This window comes from Pelodiscus sinensis, chromosome 14, assembly GCF_052426305.1.
Source record: "Pelodiscus sinensis isolate ZL-2025 chromosome 14, ASM5242630v1, whole genome shotgun sequence".
Taxonomy (NCBI): Eukaryota; Metazoa; Chordata; order Testudines; family Trionychidae; genus Pelodiscus; species Pelodiscus sinensis.
Genome location: NC_143065.1, coordinates 11953523 through 11971360, shown reverse-complemented (window position 1 = coordinate 11971360; position 17838 = coordinate 11953523). Strand labels below are relative to the sequence as shown.

Sequence of the window (17838 nt, the reverse complement as noted above, 5' to 3'; positions counted from 1 at the left end):
CTTGCTCTAAACTGCATTCTCCTCACACCCTGAGTGAATGAAGAGAGGAGGGTGTGGGTGTGTTTTTGAGGTTGCAATGCTGAGGCTGGAGCACATGGTGATGAGTCATCAGAGACTGCTGCTTTGCTGGATAAAGGGAAGTCTGGGCATGCTCCCTGGTGCCGAGGTATGAGAGTCTCAGGGGACATACAGATACAATATAAAAGGAACGGGCACACAAGTGAGACTCTTTCTTCCCCTGCTCCTGAGAAGTTCCTCTCTACAGCAAGACTGTGTCTACACTGGTGTGATCTTGCGCAAAAGTAGCCGCTTTTGCACAAAAACTTGCTGCCTGTCTACACGGGCCACATGTTCTTGCGCAAGTAAATTGACGTTCTAATGTATAAAATATGGGCTTCTTGCACCAGAACTCGGATGCTCCTGCTCAGGAATAAGCCCTTTTGCACAACTATTCTTGTGCACGAGGCCAGTGTAGACAGGCAACATGAATTTCTTGTGCCAGAAAGCCCTGTGGTTAAAATGGCCATCAGAGCTTTCTTACGTAAGAGTGTGTCCACACTGCCATGGGTGCTCTTGTGCAAAAGTACATCCCTTGCGTAAGAAGCTGCCAATGTAGATGTAGCCCTAGTCTCTTTCCTGACCAGCTCCCCAGCCATGATCAGAGAGAGAGACCCTCCAGGATCTACATTCTTTGGCTCCTTCTGCAGCCCATATGCCTGTGTAAGTAGGAATGAAGGGGTGTGAATGGATGGAGGGGTGTGAGTGAGAGCTGGTTCCCTCTTTAGTTTAAATCTGTAGTGGCAGCTCTATTGTCTTTGGTTTAACCTTGTAGTGCAAACAGTGGAGTGCTAATTCCTCAAGCAACAAACCCATGCTAGTGTAATCTGGGGGTGAGTAACAAAGGAGGCTGCTTGTACCAGCCGCTCTCCTGCGTTCGTGCTGGCAGGAGACCCCTAGTACAAAGCTCCCCTCTGATGAGAAGGGATTTGAGCAGGGGTTTGCTTCTGCTCCGGTAGGTGCCCTGACCCTAGGACAGGCAGCTGGAATCTCCTGCCCTTGTTTCACTTTGACTAATTAACAAGGCCAGACACAGGGAGGGAGGGATGTGCTGCACTGCAGAGCCACTTGCCATGCTCACAGCTGCATGCCCCTGCTCTCCAGCCCCAGCCAGTGTGCATGGGCTGGTGGCTTTCTCTCAATTTGCTCCCCTTAGCAAACACCTCAGGGGCCAGAGACGCTGCTGCCGTCTCACAGGGCTGGGGGGGGCTCCTGTGCTGCTGCCTGGAAGCAGGATTGAACCAGGGCCCTGCTATCTCAGGGGCCCCCTTTTAATTATTTATTGAAAAGTCATCGCTCCCTCATTTGGCCCCAGTGGTGCCATAAGTGAGAGGCTCCTGCCTCCTCTCCCCCCCCCCCGGCCTTGAACCCACCTGTCAGGGAGGCCTCCCCCTACCCCCAGTGAGTGGGAGAACCCCCTTCAAGCAGCCAGAGGCACCTGCAAAGGTGGGGGGTGGTCCCCCTCTTGGGCCATGCATGGGGGAAATGGAAAGAATCGCTCGTCGAAGCCACTCTTCCCACGGGAGATTAGAACTAGGACCCGTGAGCCAGCTACCCAGCAGACTACAGAGCAGAGCACCTTTGGCTAGTTACACCCAGGCCCCTTGCCTCCCCCACCCAGAGTCTGAGTGGGGCTATGACAGTCTGGGAGCTGCAGCCAAAAGCCAGGCCCCCTGGGCCAGCAGCGAGGACCCTAGGCACAGCATGGAGAACCAGGGTGCAGGGCTGGCAGCCAGAGTCTTGGATGGAGGACCTGCAGCTAGTGCACTGGGTGGATCATGGCATGGGCTGCTGGTGCACTTCATGCAGAGCCCAATCCCAAGTGCAACACCAACAGCTGGAGTCCCAGACACAGAGCAGCTTGCCTCTCTTACACTGCTGTGCTGTGAAAACAGCTGCTCCTGGGCCAGGCACTAGCCCCCCCCCCCCCCAGCTGAGTGATCTGAGTGCTCTTAGCCAGCCATTCCTGCATGGCATTGCAGCATGCTGCCAGCACCTGCCTCATCCCAGACATGGCCATCCTGTAGGGTCCAGCTCCTGGACAAGACAACCACCTGGAATGTCCATTTCATTCATAGAAAATGATACAGCGTTTCCCCAAACACTTCACTTCATATGCACACGGATTTCGATAAAAGTTTAATTACAAACAGGTTACTTGGAACCATATAACCTTTCTGAGGCACAAAAATCAGACGTGATCCCAAAGAACTCAAAGGTAAAATGCAAACGCACAGCTAACGTAAGTGAACTTTAAGCCTATGGTGAGAGCAACCATATTGCTTTAAAGTCATCTGGCTGGATTCTTCCCCAGCCTGGAGGCAGGCCTCATCCCCTCAGGCCAGTAATGCTTTGTCTTTCCAATGCGGATGCTGTGAGTGGAGATAAGGAAAGAGAACACTGCTCTGGGGCCTCTGTTCCTTGTTTTTATCTTTTCCTCTTTAGAGGATCTCCTCCAGCAGGAGTGCAGGTGACAGTTTGTTTAGCCCAAACTGTTCCACTGCCCAGCTGTAAATTTCTTGCACCTATCTTTTAGCTGATTAAGCAGCCTTTCTTTGGAAGGAAGATAGTCTATTTGATTATGCTGACAGTTGGTGGCACTATGGTGTCTGGGGCCCAAATTTAAAGCTGTTTTTCTAAATTTGGAACATGTCTGAATAACACCATAGAATTTTATAAAACTTTACATGTAGGCTACGTCTAGACTGGCATGATTTTCTGGAAATGCTTTTAACGGAAAAGTTTTCCATTAAGAGCATCTAGATTGGCACAGACGCTTTTCTGCAAAAGCACTTTTTGCGGAAAAGCGTCCGTGCCAATCTAGATGCGCTTTTCAGCAAAAAAGCCCCTTTCGCCATTTTCGCAATGGGGGCTTTTTTGCGGAAAACAAATCTCTGCTGTCTACACTGGCCCTTTTGCGCAAAAGTTTTTCAGAAAAAGACTTTTGCCTGAACGGGAGCAGCATCGTATTTCCGCAAAAGCACTGACAATCTTACATGAGGTCATCAGTACTTTTACGGAAATTCAAGTGGCCAGTGTAGACAGCTGGCAAGTTTTTCTGGAAAAGCGACTGCTTTTCTGGAAAAACTGGCCAGTCTAGACACAGCCGTAGTGTTGCTGCACATGTTTTACCAGAACAATAATGTTCAGCAGATTATGTGATTTCAGATGATATTGTACAAGGCACACTTTGTACACGAGCTTGATAGTTTTGTAAAATTGGTAAGCATTTTCGACTGCCCTTCAGCTTCACTGCAAGGCTACGTCTACACTGGCAGCTTTTTGTGCAAAAACTCTTCTATAAGAGAGCATCTACACTGGCATGTGCTTTTGCGCAAGAGCATCCATGGCAGTGTAGACGCTCTTCCGCAAGAAAGCTCTAATGGGTGAGCCTGCCTTATCCCCACTACACCACCACCCAGGAGCCACCTGAGGTAAGCAGTGCCCACATCCCGAACTCCTGCCCCAGTCACGAACCCCTTCCCGCACATCACGCCCCAAACACCATCCCAGAGCCTGCACCAAGAACCCTTCCTACATCCCAAATGCCTGCCCCTCTCACACTCCACATCCCTTAATCCAACAGCCTGCATCCCAACCCGGTGAAACTGATCTCCTGCTTAGAAAGGTTGGAGACCCCTGGTTTAGGAAAAGGTTTTATTGTTCACACTAAAATCCAATGACTAAAAGCACTGACAGCTGGGTGGCAGCAGCACACGCTGGAGAGGCTGGCCCAGCGGCTGAGCCTGTGACCTCAGGGCATTGCTCTCCGGGCAGCCCAGATCGAGGGACTCGTTCCACACAGCAGCCAGGCGTCGGCACATCCCCAGTTCTGAGAAGAGCCACCTTGGCTGTCCTGCCTTCTTTTCCCTTCCCCTCCTGTGCTCAGGGACATCAGTGGGGACAGCAAGATGGAGACGAGCACGGCCACTGCCCCAAGACTGCACATGGGAACAAAGCGATCCCCTCTTCAGATGAGCCTCTGCTGCCACACACGATAAAACGCTGCTGCTCTGCCACGCTCAGCCCTCCTGCAGAGCAAAGGGCAGAGACCCTGGGACCAGCCAGGGCAATAAAAACAGCTGCAGAATAAAAACCCGTAACCGAGCAGGGAGGCTGATGCTGCAGCTTTCCCGCCATTTTGCGGGGCAGGGGCTCTTGTGGCGGTTGCTTGGAGCCCCCGCAGCGAACCACCTTCGAGAAGGAGCGAAGCAGAGTACGGCGGGCACGTCCGCCTCAGTCACCCCAGCAGCTGCTCCCAGCGCGTTCCCCCAGCACGTGCAGCAGTAGCAAGCGAGTTACTCCAGGCAGGAGCAAGGGCAGACGCCGGGCCAGACCAGTCATTCAGCCTTCACCCGCCTGGACCTAGTGGCAGCAGCAGCTGTTCCTAAGAGAGGGGAGGAAGTTGGAGCAGTGAGAGGACAAAGTTTGACAGTCCATCTGCCTGCTCCCTGCGGCAGGGGAAATTCACGTCCTCAAAGGGGGAGGCTGAAGGGGGCAGAGACTCTGGGGGGGGGGGGGGGGGGGGGGGGGAGGGAAGGGGTGCCAATTTCCTCCTAGTACAACTCAGATCTCAGTCCTGGCCAGATCCTCTCCTTCCTCCCCATGACTGCAGGTGGGGTCCTCAGAGCCAACCCCAGCACCCCTCGATTAACCCCTCCCCCCAGCCCCTCACGACCAGACCCTCTGGGTCGATCCCCGTCCCATGCTTGTACTGGAGCCAATGCGGAGCCCTAACCTGCGCTCCTCCGAGCCGGCACCCGCCTCTTCGCAGCTGAAGCAGGAGCTTCCCTCGCGGGCGGCTCTTGACTGGCCGCCGCTTTCCTTCTGGGCCTGGTGCTGGGCTCTCTTGCTTCAGCTGCCTTGCCATGCTCAGCTCCTGGGACCAGCTCTTTCCCCTTCTTCCTGCCAGATCGAGTTACTCCCTTCTCTTGGCAGCTGCTGCTCTTCGGCCTTCTCTTGGCTGCCGGCTTTGTGACCTACACAGGGGATTGAAACAGGCAGAGAAAAGTGACACTTGCTTCTTCTGGGGACCTGTCATAACCCAGAGTGCTGGCCTCCTAGCCAAGTGAGTGGTCAGCCAATAGAGATGCAGGTAGGAATTTCAAACTGGGACAAAGGAATTTTTGGATTTCCCTCCTTTGTCTCTGGGCAGTTCTCTCTAGATCCTGAGGGAGACAGAAGACATGTCTCTCTCCAAGAAAAAGACTCTTCATAATGTGTAAGTAGAGTAAAGTCTACATAAATCTGTCAGGTTTTATTGTTTTCTGGTTTGGGAATTTGGATCTGATGTCTGTGCTGTTAGAAATGGGTTTTCCTCTCTTTTGCAACTCAGCCATGGAGGATTACCATGAGCTCAGGACTATGTCTAGACTGGCAAGTTTTTCCGCAAAATCAGCTGCTTTTGTGGAAAAACTTGCCAGCTGTCTACACTGGCTGCTTGAATTTCCGCAAGAACACTGACTTCCTACTGTAAGAAATCAGTGCTTCTTGCAGAAATACTATTCTGCTCCCGTTTGGGCAAAAGCCCTCTTGCACAAATGATTTGCGCAAGAGGGCCAGTGTAGACAGCACAGTACTGTTTTGTGCAAAAAAGCCCCGATGGCTAAAATGGCGATCAGGGCTTTTTTGCGCAAAAGCGCATCTAGATTGGCACAGACGCTTTTCCACAAAAAGTGCTTTTGCGGAAAAGCATCCATGCCAATCTAGACGCTCTTTTCCGCAAATGCCTTTAACAGAAAAGTTCTCTGTTAAAAGCATTTGCGGAAAATCATGCCATTCGAGATGCAGCCTATGAGTATATTAATTGGTGGCTCTTACCATCTAGCCATTACAACTATACTTGTAACTGGGGTATTGTTTTAATAATAAAAGATTATTTTCTTTTTCTAAGTAGCCGGTATTGGTTCATTTGTGTGTCCTGGAAGGTCTGTCTGTATATCTACCTGCCTGACAGAGGCAGCCATAAGAGACTCTAGTTTGTTTCTCTCTTTTTCAAGCTCTTTTGGGAAGAGAGCTTGGGGTGCCCGGGGCTTGGTTTCAAGTGTCCATCCCTGTTTGTGGTTTCAAAAGCACTTGATGGTAGCAGCAGATTTTTATTCCCCAAAATCTAGGTTTTTAGGATTGGGGGGGGGGGGCGAGTTTTATACCAAAGCCTGGAGAGATCAGGTTTTGGGGTCCTTTTGCGGGCCCCCACTTCTGCATTTATTGTGCCAGAGTAGGGAACAGCCTTGACAGGACCTCACTAGAACCTCTGGTGCCCAGGGGAGCCAGGGGCAAAGGCTGTTGAGGGAAGTGCCGGAGCTGTTCTGGGATCAGCCTACAGCTGCACGGCTTTAGCCATCCGTGCTATGGAGTTTGCTCCACACACTTCAGGAGGCAGCAAGCCGGGCAGGTTTTAAAACGTGGCTGGCCTAATGTCAGGTGCGGAGTTTGGCCTTGTTCTCCCCAAAAGTCTGCTCCTCAGGACACGTCACCAGCTCCTCACACAGCCACCCCCAGGCCTTACAATAAAGGCCCACAGAATATCAGGCGCTGCGCCAGGCAGAGACAGCGGCACGGCACTGGCTTTGGAGCAGAGACCTCGGCTGCTCTGTCTGCACCGCACCTTGTGCGGCGAGCTCCTGGGCTGGCCCGGCAGCTCTATCAGAACAAACATGATTCTCTAGTACAGGCAGACACAGGCATTTTACAATCTGCCCCTCAGAGTGTGTCAGGTTGTCTGAGGATTTGCAAATAGTTAAACAACAGGGAACAGATGAGCCGTTTCACTCTGAACTCAAACACAGGCAGCAGGATCCGTAACAGGTGCAACAGCAGCTGTTTGGAGAAAACATCTCCCATGGACTGCAGCAGCTAAACACAGCTGCATTAGGGCCAGACTTCAGATGCTTCCTTTTTCCGGTCGCTCAACTTGTGTTGTTCCAGACATAACTTGACCCTGTTTGTGATTTGTCCCTTACTTGAGGAACACACATTTGTGGTGCATTACTCACCTTCAAACGGAAGGCGAAACAACACCTGGACAATAGACGTGTGTTTCTTTAATCCCACCCAGAGATCAGCAGAGACTACCGAAAATAAAACAGCCTCTGTTCTTCCTGCCCTGAGTTCGCTTTGTCGGGGAACGAGCTTAATGAGAGGGTGAGGCTGAGATCCCAGCTATCAGAACCTCTCTGGAATCCTGAGCCTCTCTACAGAGATGCGTACACAAAGAGAACACGCACACGCACACCAAGGGTGAGGCTACGCACCAGTGAAGCGGCCGCAACTTAGGGGGCTAGTAGAGAGAGGTGATATTGTCCAGGGAGCGGTTACAGGACAGGCGGGGGAGTTTGGGTTCTATTCAAGCCCCAGTTCACTGACCCCCCCCCCAATGGAAACACATTGGGGAACGGGGAGGGATCAGTTTTCTCATCTGGAAAATGGGAATAGTGGGGGCTGTGAAGGCTGATTTGATGTTTTGCATCTTCCATTCAAGGATCCAGTGACATGCACAATGGGGGCAGCAGGAGAATGACTCTGGGAGTAGAGAGCCCCCCAAACCCCAGACAGGAGAGACTCTAGACTAAGGCTCGGTACCTTTGGATTCGGAGGCTCGGGGTCAGCTGTCACACGTGAGCTCTTCTTGCGGGACTTTTCTCCTGCATGAGAGAAAGACTACCTGAGCGCGGGCAACTCATGAGGCTAGAGAGGGACCTGGCTGCAGCTGAGCCAGGTCTAATCCCCAGCCCTCTCCTCTGGGAAGAGAAGCTCCCCCGTTGGCCTAGGAGCTTGGAGATGGCTCTGAGGGTGGTTGGACACGGCTGGCCTGGTTTTGGGACATCTTGCCTGGCCTGCACACGAAGTGAGCGTACGGGGGGTGCTCAGAGCGGGCCGGGTGGCGGACTCTCCCTCCACAGAGCAGGCATAGCACAGAGCGGGACAGTGCAAGCTACTCCACAGTCATGCGCAAGGACACTCGGAGGATGCACAGGGCCTGCCAACAACGAGACCCTTGGAGACACACGTTCTCCTTTCACCCACCCACCGAACTGCCACTCGGCGTAACCGTACTGGCCTGGATTCGGGGCAGCGAGCTACCGTTTGAGAAGTGTCGCTTGTTCCCTGATCCGCAATAAACACGGAGGAAGTCTCCCTGTCTCTCCCAAGCTACCCAGGAGCAGAGAACCCTGCGAAGCGTGGAGGAGCAAAACTGACGTTCACCTTTCGGGGCCATAGGTCCAGGCTCCCCCTGCAAAGGAAGGAAGAGCTTTTAGACAATATCCTAACCCAATGCAAAGGGCCCTCGAAACCCCCCTCGGGCACTGAAGGGCTCAGCAACGCTGCTGGACCCACTAGCAGGGGCAGCAGGGCACTAGCCGCAGCTACAAGCAGTGACAGGACAGAGTCTTGCAGCTACAGCTGGCTCAGTGCAGTGTAAGAGTGCTAGACTGGGCGTCTGTGGTTCTCATTTCTTCGGGTTCTGCTTCACTCCACTAGGGAGCTAAGAGTTTTACTGGTTAACTGATAAGCATTAACTAACTGGTTAACCTTGATGGTTAAACTGGACCACCATGGGGAGCCCACTGGGCTGGTGGTGCCAGCAGCCGCCGAGAGCCGTGGGGCTGGGAACCCTCAGGGCCAGCAGCCCATGTAGCATCTAACCATGGAACCGACTGAATTTCGAGTGATTACACAGTGGGTTTAAAAGAAAAAAAAAAAATCACATCCCCTACTCTCCACCCTTCCTCCAAGTTGCCTAGGTGGGCAGGGCGGGCTCTCCAGAGCACATCCGGTCCCCCTGCTGGCGAGCGGATCTCAGAGACCTCCACGTCGCTAAGGATAGACTGTGCCAGGCCAAGCCAATGTCCTGCCAGTCTCCCCTTGGAGCAGAGCCCCAAGGTAGGGGGAGCAATCACGACACAAGCCCTTTGAAATGCAAACCCCCATGGTTCCGACCTTACTGCACTCTTGCAAGGGCTGCACAGAGTCCTCTCTCCCTGTCCCAGCCCAACGCCACATACCCAGCCCACCCCAGAGCCTGCACAGCCCTGCCTTGACCACAGTGTGGATCTCCAAAAAGCAAAACCTGGGCCTGTCTCAAGTCTGGTGCACATACCCTGCAGGCAAGGTTTGGGAGGGAGAAGCTTTGAGAGGCAGGAATGTTTTGCATAATAATTCAGATTAGGCGGTACAGTGAGACCACGTCAAGACCACACGACAATCAACCTAGTACTGGTACTTCTGTTTCTGATCAGTAAAAGTTACAGATGCGGCCATAAAACTGTTAACTATGCACATAGTTTTTGCAACATCCTGAGTAGCAGGATGTTCCCCAAATAGTGCATTGGCATTGCATGTATTTTACATAATCAATTGGTAAATATTATAAGAACGACCAAGTCTCGCTTTGCTATAAAATGGGCTTATTAAGAAGCAGTCCTTTTTTGTAAGGGACAAAGTTGCTGAGGGCGGGGGCGTGGGGAGAGGAAGCCACGCATACCGTCACAAAAAAAGCACTGGTAAAAAGAATCGATGGGAGGGAGGGAGCCATAGTCCTGCTCGTCATAACTAGAAGTAAAAAGACCTTTCACACCCGCTACATCAGTGCATGGCGTCCCAACGGGTGGGAATCAAAGGGACCACGACCTCTTGCCTGGTACTGTAGGTAGCATATGGGTGAAGTGTAAGTGAACTAGGCTCTATTATTGTATTACAGTAGATCTTCTATTAATTGCTTTTGCATTGCTTTGGCCTGTATTAATTGCTTTAGAATGGATAGTTGTTAAGGTTTAAATTGTATAGTCATTGTTCTTAAGGCTTGTAAAATGTGAACAACTGCATTAACTGCTTAACACTTGCAGTAAATCAGAAAGTGGTTACGTCTCTCTGGAGTGTCCTGGTTTCCCTTGGATCTAAAATAAATGGAACCACACAACACACATACACCCAGCCAAAGCCCTCACCTCCCTATGCCCCAACCCTCTATCCCAGTCCTGAACCTCTTTCCGCACTCTGAACCCCTCAGCCTTTGCCCCGCCCCACATCATCTCCATGTAGGGGCACAAAACAAAATTCACCCCGCACATGTGGGAGAAATCAGAGGGCACATGGCTCCTACCTGAAACCAGATGGTCCTGCCATTGCCATCGCGCAGCGACCGCATGCCAGGCACATAGTAGCACTGCAGCCATGCCTCAAAGGCAGCGCTGTCGTCCGAGTGCTCCGGGCCATAGCCCTTCCCTCCTGATGGGCACAAAAACAAGCATCCGGAAAAACGCTGAGCAGCCGCAGAAGTGAGGGGCCGATCAGCTGTGGGCTTTGCTCTGCGCTATCCTGACCCCTGCTGGGGGTACCAGCAAGGATCCGCTTTCTGCCCCTTCCAGGGGTTCTCACCCCCAGCGGGGGATGGCTTGGAGACAGATTTGCACCTTCGCAGCCTGCTCGCACGTGGTTTGAAAGCATCCAGCTCTTAAGAGCCTGGTGTTTCTCAGCTTCTATTGGAGGATGGAGACAGCAACTACTCTGACCCCCCCCACGGGTGCCAGTCTGACCCAGGGGAAAGTTCCTTCCTGCCCCCAAATATGGCAACTAGTTAGACCCTAAGCATCGGGGCAAAACCCAGCAGGCAGATCCCTGGGAAAGAATTGTCGGGAATAGCTCAGAGCCCTCCCCTGCTGTATCCTGTTCCTGGTGGCTGGGGATTTTTGCTCTGGGCCTGTGGCAATCGCTACCCGTTGAAAGCCATGCCATTTCAGAGTGAGGGAAGTCGCTCCTGCAGCCCAACAGGAAGGCCTAGGGTTCCCCATCCTCCCACGCAAAACCCAGCCGCCTCCCACTCCTGCAAACACAGCGTCCGAGCGTTTTCAGAACCTGCTTTCTGCTACCCCTTCCCCAACCCCCCTGAGCAGGGCTCCAGCCCTTCCCTCCTCCATCACAGAGGCAGCAGGGATCCAATCCCAACTGCCAGATCTCAGTGCGGCTCCGTCACCCCCGTCCACAGGCTCCATGGCCCGCTCCAGGGCAGGAGCCCGCAGCCACCTCCTTACCCATGCGAACGACCTCCATGGGCACCACGTGGCAGAGCTCCAGCAGGTCTGGATTCTCCCGCTTTAGCTTCACTTTCTTGCTCAAGGTCAGGCCAGGGCTCTGCGGGGTTTGAGAGGAGGAGATTCAAAGGGGCAGCCCACCAAGCCCAAGCCAGCCCCCTCCCTTGCAGCCCTTCTCCACCCAGCCAGGCCCCTCTCCTCCCTGCCAGTTTCAGTGAGGCAGCTGGAGCAAAGACAGCTCAGGTCAGCCGTGCCACTCGGCCTGCCTGGTGGGCCTGCCCCAAGCCCTTTTACAGCTGCAGGTTCCACAAAAACGCACCCAGCCTCGTGCCCTCCTGGCAGCCAAGCCAGCCTGCTCCACTCTCCCCTATTTCCCTTACCAGAGACCTAACCCCGCCCAATCCACCTTCCTGGTCTCCAGTGCTAAATGCTCCCGGTTTCCTGTGGCCAGGCCAAGTTGAGCCCTGGCGGCACAGGCCGGGCTAACTCCATGGACTCAGCAGGGGCAGCTGCAGCCGAGAAGGACTCCGATCTGCAGCTCTCCAGTGCCCACTACCCTATTTCAGCCCACGCATGGGTGAATGGCGCCTGTACGCCCAAGCCCCCTTACGGCTGGGACGCATCGCTGACTGCGCCGGAGGCATTTGTAGCTTAACAGCTGCTACAGACCGGCCGGGGGAGGGGCCAGGGAAAGGCTGATCAGACAGAAACTGTCTTTGGGGGTTTTTAAAAATAGCTACTTCCCCTTCACGGCCACTGGAGCAGAATAGGCAGACTTGGAGCCTAAGCTACCGTGATTCCATTACGCGTGGGGCAATGTCACACCAAGTTAGGACCGCTGGCTCAGAACCCCAAAGGGAGTTAGGCTCCTCCTTTCCGTTTAAGCAATGGAAGTTCAGTGCCTAAATACCTTGGCGTATATGGAGATTGGCTGGGGGAGGGAACAGTAAAGTGACCGAACTATGCAGGTGGCTACTGCGCAAGGCAGAGCACAGTTCCCCTCAAAGGACGGTGCGCACACAATGCGGGAGCCAGAGATGTATTGGCCAGGACACGATTAGCAAGCCAGCTCGATGTGCAGAGCAACTCCTGGGAGTTAAAGGCAACGGAGTGGACGTTTGTGGAGCCTCAGTCCTCCCAAAGGCCCCAAAGGCCTCCAACGTGCTCTATCCCCTCGCTATATCCCACGAGGGCGTCCTTCACGGAGGAGCCAAACGCAGTCACTTGTGCTCTGAACTGCGGCAACTGTTAAAGAGCCTGCAGCGGGGCCGCGCACGGGAGGGAAGAATTCTGTCCCCTGCTCAAGCTGCGTGGCCAACAGAGGCAGCCAGAACGCAGTCTCCAGAGCTGGGATTCGACCCGGGGCCGGGCTGACATCCCTGTATGGACAGGGCTCCAGGGGACCACATGGACTTGCGCTGCAGCTCTCGGAAAACACCCCTTCCAGCAGCACAGCGACTCCAGACCCGGCCTGACTCGGAGCCGTTCACTCAACAGGCTACACGGCTCTCCACATGTGCCAGCCGTGGAAACCACGCATGCAATGATCTGGCTGAGCCAGGCCCACACATCCCTGGGGGGTAAGGCCCAAAGAATTCATCTGAGAAGGGAGTTTGAGAGACACGGATCAGCCCCTGAAGCATCTGGCCTCCTGGTTCAGGATGAAGAACCACCTCCAAGACAGCAGCCACTTCTAACAAGAACAAAGAGTAACGGGCCCCAAACCAGAAGTGGTGGAAATTCCAAGGGTAAAGCTACAAGTCACGAGTGGGGGGCTGCAGGAAGTCCGAGAGCCACCGACGTGGTCATGCCCCATGCGCTGTGATCCTCAGGTGCTACGGTCCAAGCTCTGAACCTGGAGTTCTCTGTGACGATTGGAACGTGTCTGAACCTTTTCCACCCGCCTCACCTGCTTTGGATGCTGAAGAGCCTCTAGCACCGTCCGTGCCTTCTCAAAGGGAGGGATCTTTAACCTAGGAAAGGCCACCGGTTACGTGAGGACCCCAATGCAGTGGCAACTAGCACCAACGGAGCCCCGGCAAAGGGGAGCAAGTTGCCGATGCAGCGGGGAACAGCAGCGGCTTTCCACTCTTGTGAGCTGGATGTGATTTATGCAGTGAAACATTGGCGCATTCAGACAGCCCGCTGTAAATCAGCTGCCTCGCCCCAGGCAAGGTCCCAGACTGAAAGCGTCACTGCGGGCCAGACCCCAGAGGCCTAGCATATTTAGTCCAGTCAGAAAAAACACAAACAAAAGCTCAGAGTTATTTGGCACGAGTCTAGTGCGAGCACAGCAGAGAGCTCAGAGCGGAGGTGCGCTGGCCACACCATGCGGGTACTTAATGCTGGAACGGCCGTGGGCTTGCTGGATTTTAGAGAGGGAAATGGGCAGCCCATCAAAAGTGTAGACCCACATGGTGCTGGTCTTGCAGCTCCAGGGGTGGGAATCCCAAGGTCTGGCTATCTATTTACTGCGTAAAAGGGGCACGAGCAACCTCACGCTCTCACAACCCCTAGGGCAGGGCTAACACTTCCACTGTATGCACAGGGAAACTGAGGCACAGGGAGGCTGCAGGATTGTCTATATAGGGAATTCAGACCAGTTAACTGAAACTATGAAGTTACAACACATCAGTTCAAGTGTGGCTCATTCATAAGTAAACTGGAATGCATGTGAACTTCACTTCTTTAGTTATTCCACCTGGATTTTCCCCAGTATCCCTGTGTAAACAAGCCTGGCTTGCTCCAGATCCCACAGGGAGCCAGGGTGGAACAGGGAATTGGACCCACATCTCCATCGGGCTGGCCTCCTCTTCTCCACTCAGCCCCCTACTCACCTGTAGAGAATCTCAGCTCGGAGGTAGTTGCCAATCCCATTGAAAAACTTCTGATTTAACAGGGCTTCACAGATGGGCTTGTTGAAAGCCTTGTCAGACAGATTCTTCAGCACGTTCTCCCTGGAAGACAGCAGGGCTGGTCAGGCAGGCTTTCAGCTGGGGGGGGGGGGGAAAGAGGCAGAGAAGGCCCCTACCCCGTCAGAGGTTTCCAACATGGTAACCAAGAGGGGTGTGGTTGTTCTCCAGTGGGGGCCTCTGCTGCAGAAGGGTCTGCCTCCGAACACAATCAGCATGGAGAAGTGAAACTAAATGATGGAGGTTGTGGTCTTGTGGGAACAATTGAAACCTGGAGGAGTGGGGGGTTCTTATAGCAGGACTGTAACTATATAGATGTGAACAGTCTGTGTAGGAGAGAGAGAAGGGAGCAGCATTATGGTAAGAGAGGTGCAAGCTGGTAACGATAAAGGCAAAACTCCTTTTTCGGGGGGTAAGATACAGGGATAACCTGCTGGTCCCTTAGCAGGAACAGCGCACACATTTGCAGTTCCAGGGGTGTACGTTCCATGAATTCAGCCTCATAGGGAAGGGGTTCCCAGAACGCAGCAGCTCTAAAGGTCCTGGGGTCCAGGCAAGCCAACGAAAAGACTGAGCATGAAAAGAGGAAGCACTGAAGATGCAGCACAGCGCGAAGAAGGCTGGAGGAACAGTAAGAGCCATGGCCATTAAGACATGGAAGGCTGAACTCTGAACCGGATGAATACAAAACATGAAGAGCTGCTCTAAAGTCTGCATACAGGAGCGCAAAGAGATAACGCAATATGAACTTTTGGAGTCAGGAAAGGCTTGCAGGAAGAGACAAGGGTACAAGGAATGCTGCCAACGGGCAGTAAATTAAAGCAGCCACACAGAAATGCACTGATGAGTAGCTCATTCATCAATGAGGAGGGAGGTGAAACTAACAAGGACTCTCAAAGACTGAGCTAAGGGGATCCTTTTATGTAATATGTAATCTGCTCAGGGAATTGACCAACAAACTCACCGAGCCTGCGACTACTGAATGGGACACAATCCAGGAAAGGTAGGTTTCGGAATACGAGGGGGGGGGGGGAAGATCGCAAAGGAAGTGGTGGAAACCCCAGTGCTCAGCAGATCCAAAACTAATTCTGAAAATCCACTAATAAACAAACCACATGGCGCTTGGGCAGACCAGCATGCATGTGTGGTTCCGACAACCCAACGATCCCTTTCAATCTGAGGCTTCTCTCAGTCTGTGGGGCACCCTTCAGCTATGAATTCTACCTGTGAATACAAAGTGGGCACTTTGGCCTACAGCCTCTAAGGTAGTTAAGCCTTTTCAAAAGACGTTAGGAGCCTCCGTACCTCTGAGGACCCAGCCCCTTGGCCTGCCAAGTTACAAAGTCCCTCCCTGCCCTCCGAGGGGTTTTGCTGGTGTTAAATTAGCTACAGCAGGATTCTCCCTTTCTTGCACTGCTTCATGACTGTGATAGATGAACAATAACAGTAAAAAATTCACTTGAACAAGACAATACCACGGCCCACTGGGCATTCTTTCACAGTCAATTAACAGAGGAGCCCCAGCTTTTCGTAAGCCTTTCACTTTGCATAACAGACATCTTCTCCAATTGGTACCTCGTTCATTCCCCACCATTCAGAACCCCAGCTTCCCCGGCTCAGTTCTCAATATGATGAATGGAAGGATCAGGATGGTAATCTGCATAGCCACTGGAGACCCAGTGGTGTATGGGTAACATCTCTCCGCTGTGCTCATCCCTCTTCTAACCTTATGATGTTTTTGCTGTTTGCTTGTTACACAAGACAAAAACCATGCCGTAAGGTGTTTAAACCAAGCCCATTCCCTCTTTCATAGCAAGATCTCTGGGAATGCAAAGCATCAGACAAACCAGGCTTCAACCCAAGAGAGTTTCCATAAATGTGAGCTACAAGTGTTCCTGTAATAGCGAAAGGCCCAGTCAGATAATCCAACAGTGAAGTCTATCATTCCTGTCCCTTCCCTTGACACACACTTTCTGAGGCAGAGAGGGTAGCTCTCACCTGAATTTCTCGTACTCCAGCATCACACATGGCCCTCGGTCCAGCTGCCACGTCCCGTCCACTTCCCACCTCCCAAAGCGCCTGAAATCCACGAAGCAGAGGGCTCGGCGCGGGCTCTCCTTGGTGTAAAACCGCAGGTGGGCATGTTTGGGCAGCTCAGCCTCAGGGGTGAACTTGAAGCTGCCCGACATCCCAAAGCGGAAAACTACATCCATGGGCTGCTGAGGTCCGTTCTGGCTTTGCCCTGCCCTGCCCCTCTCTCTGCCGGGGAGCACCTTGTTCTCCTCTTTGAGGGGCATCAGGGTCAGCTTGACCTCCTTGCCCCGGGAGACGGCAGAGATCACGTACGCGTCGCTTTCAAACGGCACCTCGGGGTTCTTGCTCACTTCAGACTTCTCCACCTTCCCAGAGAAGATGAGCCCTGCACATACCGTGTTGATGTAGCAGCTGGCCAGGTGCAGCTCGGGGCCCTCTGGCATCTTGGATACCTGTCCAAACAGCAGCAAGACCCTGGCATAAGACAGAGCAGCTAGGGTAGCACATGCACCGTACCAGCCGAGCGGGAAGCTCGCTCAGTCCCTAGCTTTGCCGAGCCCTCCTGCCCAGTGAATACGGACACAGCAGCAGGTGTGCAGGGGCCGCTGCCAGGCTGGGCCTAGGGATGCCACTGAGGTTGGGAATTGGGGATGGGGCCACCTGGGCATGGGCAGAGCCACCAGCCCATTCCATGAGGAGCCAGGGCACAGCCAGGACAAGGGCACCGCCAGGGCCTGGGGCCAGCAAAGGAGATGGGCTCTGGGTCGCCTCAGCCAGGAAGCTCCTCACAGGAGCCCGGGCTTCCCCCGCCCCCAGCCTGCCCCCCCACCAGGTCCCCTAACTTGCAGCCTGCCCCCCAACTCCCAGCCCGCCCCCTCCCAGCCCGCCCCCCGCCCCCCCCCGCCCCCCCCCAGCTCCCAGCCTGCCTCCCGCCTAATCCCCCCAACTCCCAGCCTGCCCCCCCAGCTCCCAGCCTGCCCCCCGCCTAACCCCCCCAACTCCCAGCCTGCCCCCCGCCTAACCCCCCCAACTCCCAGCCTGCCCCCCCAGCTCCCAGCCTGCCCCCCGCCCCCCCTGCCCCAGCCTCCCCCCAACTCCCACCCCCCAGCTCCCAGCCCCCCCCTCCCCCCCCCCAGCCCCCCCCTCCCAGCCTGCCCCCCCCCCCAGCCTGCCCCCCAGCCTGCCCCCCCAACTCCCAGCCCCCCCTCCCAGCCCCCCCCCAACTCCCAGCCCGCCCCCACTCCCAGCCCGCGGCAGCCTGGCCGGTCACTGCCCACAACCCCCCAAGCCCCTCCCGCACCAACCCGGCTCAGCAGCGGGCTCCAGACAGTTACACAACCCGCCCCGCCCCCTCCCCCGCCCGTGAGCACAGAGCCGGCTCGCCCCGCCCCCTGCCCATTCCTCACGTGAGCCCAGGGCCGGGCCCCACCAGGCATCTGAGCGCGCGCTCGCCCTGTTCCGTCAGCAACCGCAGAGTTCAAGAGGCCCCGGGAAGGGCGGGGCAGCGCGGGGCACGATGGGAGTTGTAGTGTCGTAGGGAGCCTCAGTCTGCGGGGCGGGCGCTCTCCAGCAGCGCGGCCTGACTCGGGCTGGGGCTGAGATTGTCCTCCGGCCCCTGCCCCGCCCCACCGCCCCGCGCCTCCCGCTCCCGCACCGACCCCACCTCTACTGCACGGGCCCCCCGCTCCCGCCTGCCTGCACCCGCCCCATCCACCTACTGCAGGGCCCCCCCGCTCCCGCCTGCCTGCACCCGCCCCATCCACCTACTGCAGGGCCCCCCCGCTCCCGCCTGCCTGCCCCCGCCG

General features: G+C 54.8%; 1 protein-coding gene across 5 annotated transcripts; it reads right to left on the bottom strand.

Moving 5' to 3' along the window:
• Positions 1–3700: 3700 nt before the first annotated feature.
• NEIL1 (nei like DNA glycosylase 1) lies at positions 3701–17597 on the bottom strand. 5 transcript variants are annotated; one of them, XM_089781966.1, is made up of 10 exons: positions 17463–17597; positions 15998–16485; positions 13925–14044; positions 12997–13060; positions 11088–11187; positions 10160–10284; positions 8140–8290; positions 7639–7700; positions 4796–5036; positions 3701–4444 (listed from the first exon to the last, which is right to left on the bottom strand). In XM_089781966.1, the coding sequence occupies exons 2-10, from the start codon at positions 16474–16476 to the stop codon at positions 4398–4400; spliced, it is 1389 nt and encodes a 462-aa protein (XP_089638092.1). In that variant the 5' UTR covers positions 16477–16485; positions 17463–17597; the 3' UTR covers positions 3701–4397. The 5 variants fall into 5 exon arrangements, with proteins under 5 accessions (XP_089638092.1, XP_075753515.2, XP_089638091.1 ...); XM_075897400.2 differs by having other exon boundaries at positions 17440–17548; XM_089781965.1 differs by lacking the exon at positions 17463–17597 and adding an exon at positions 17338–17411.
• Between the last annotated feature and the right edge of the window lie 241 nt (positions 17598–17838).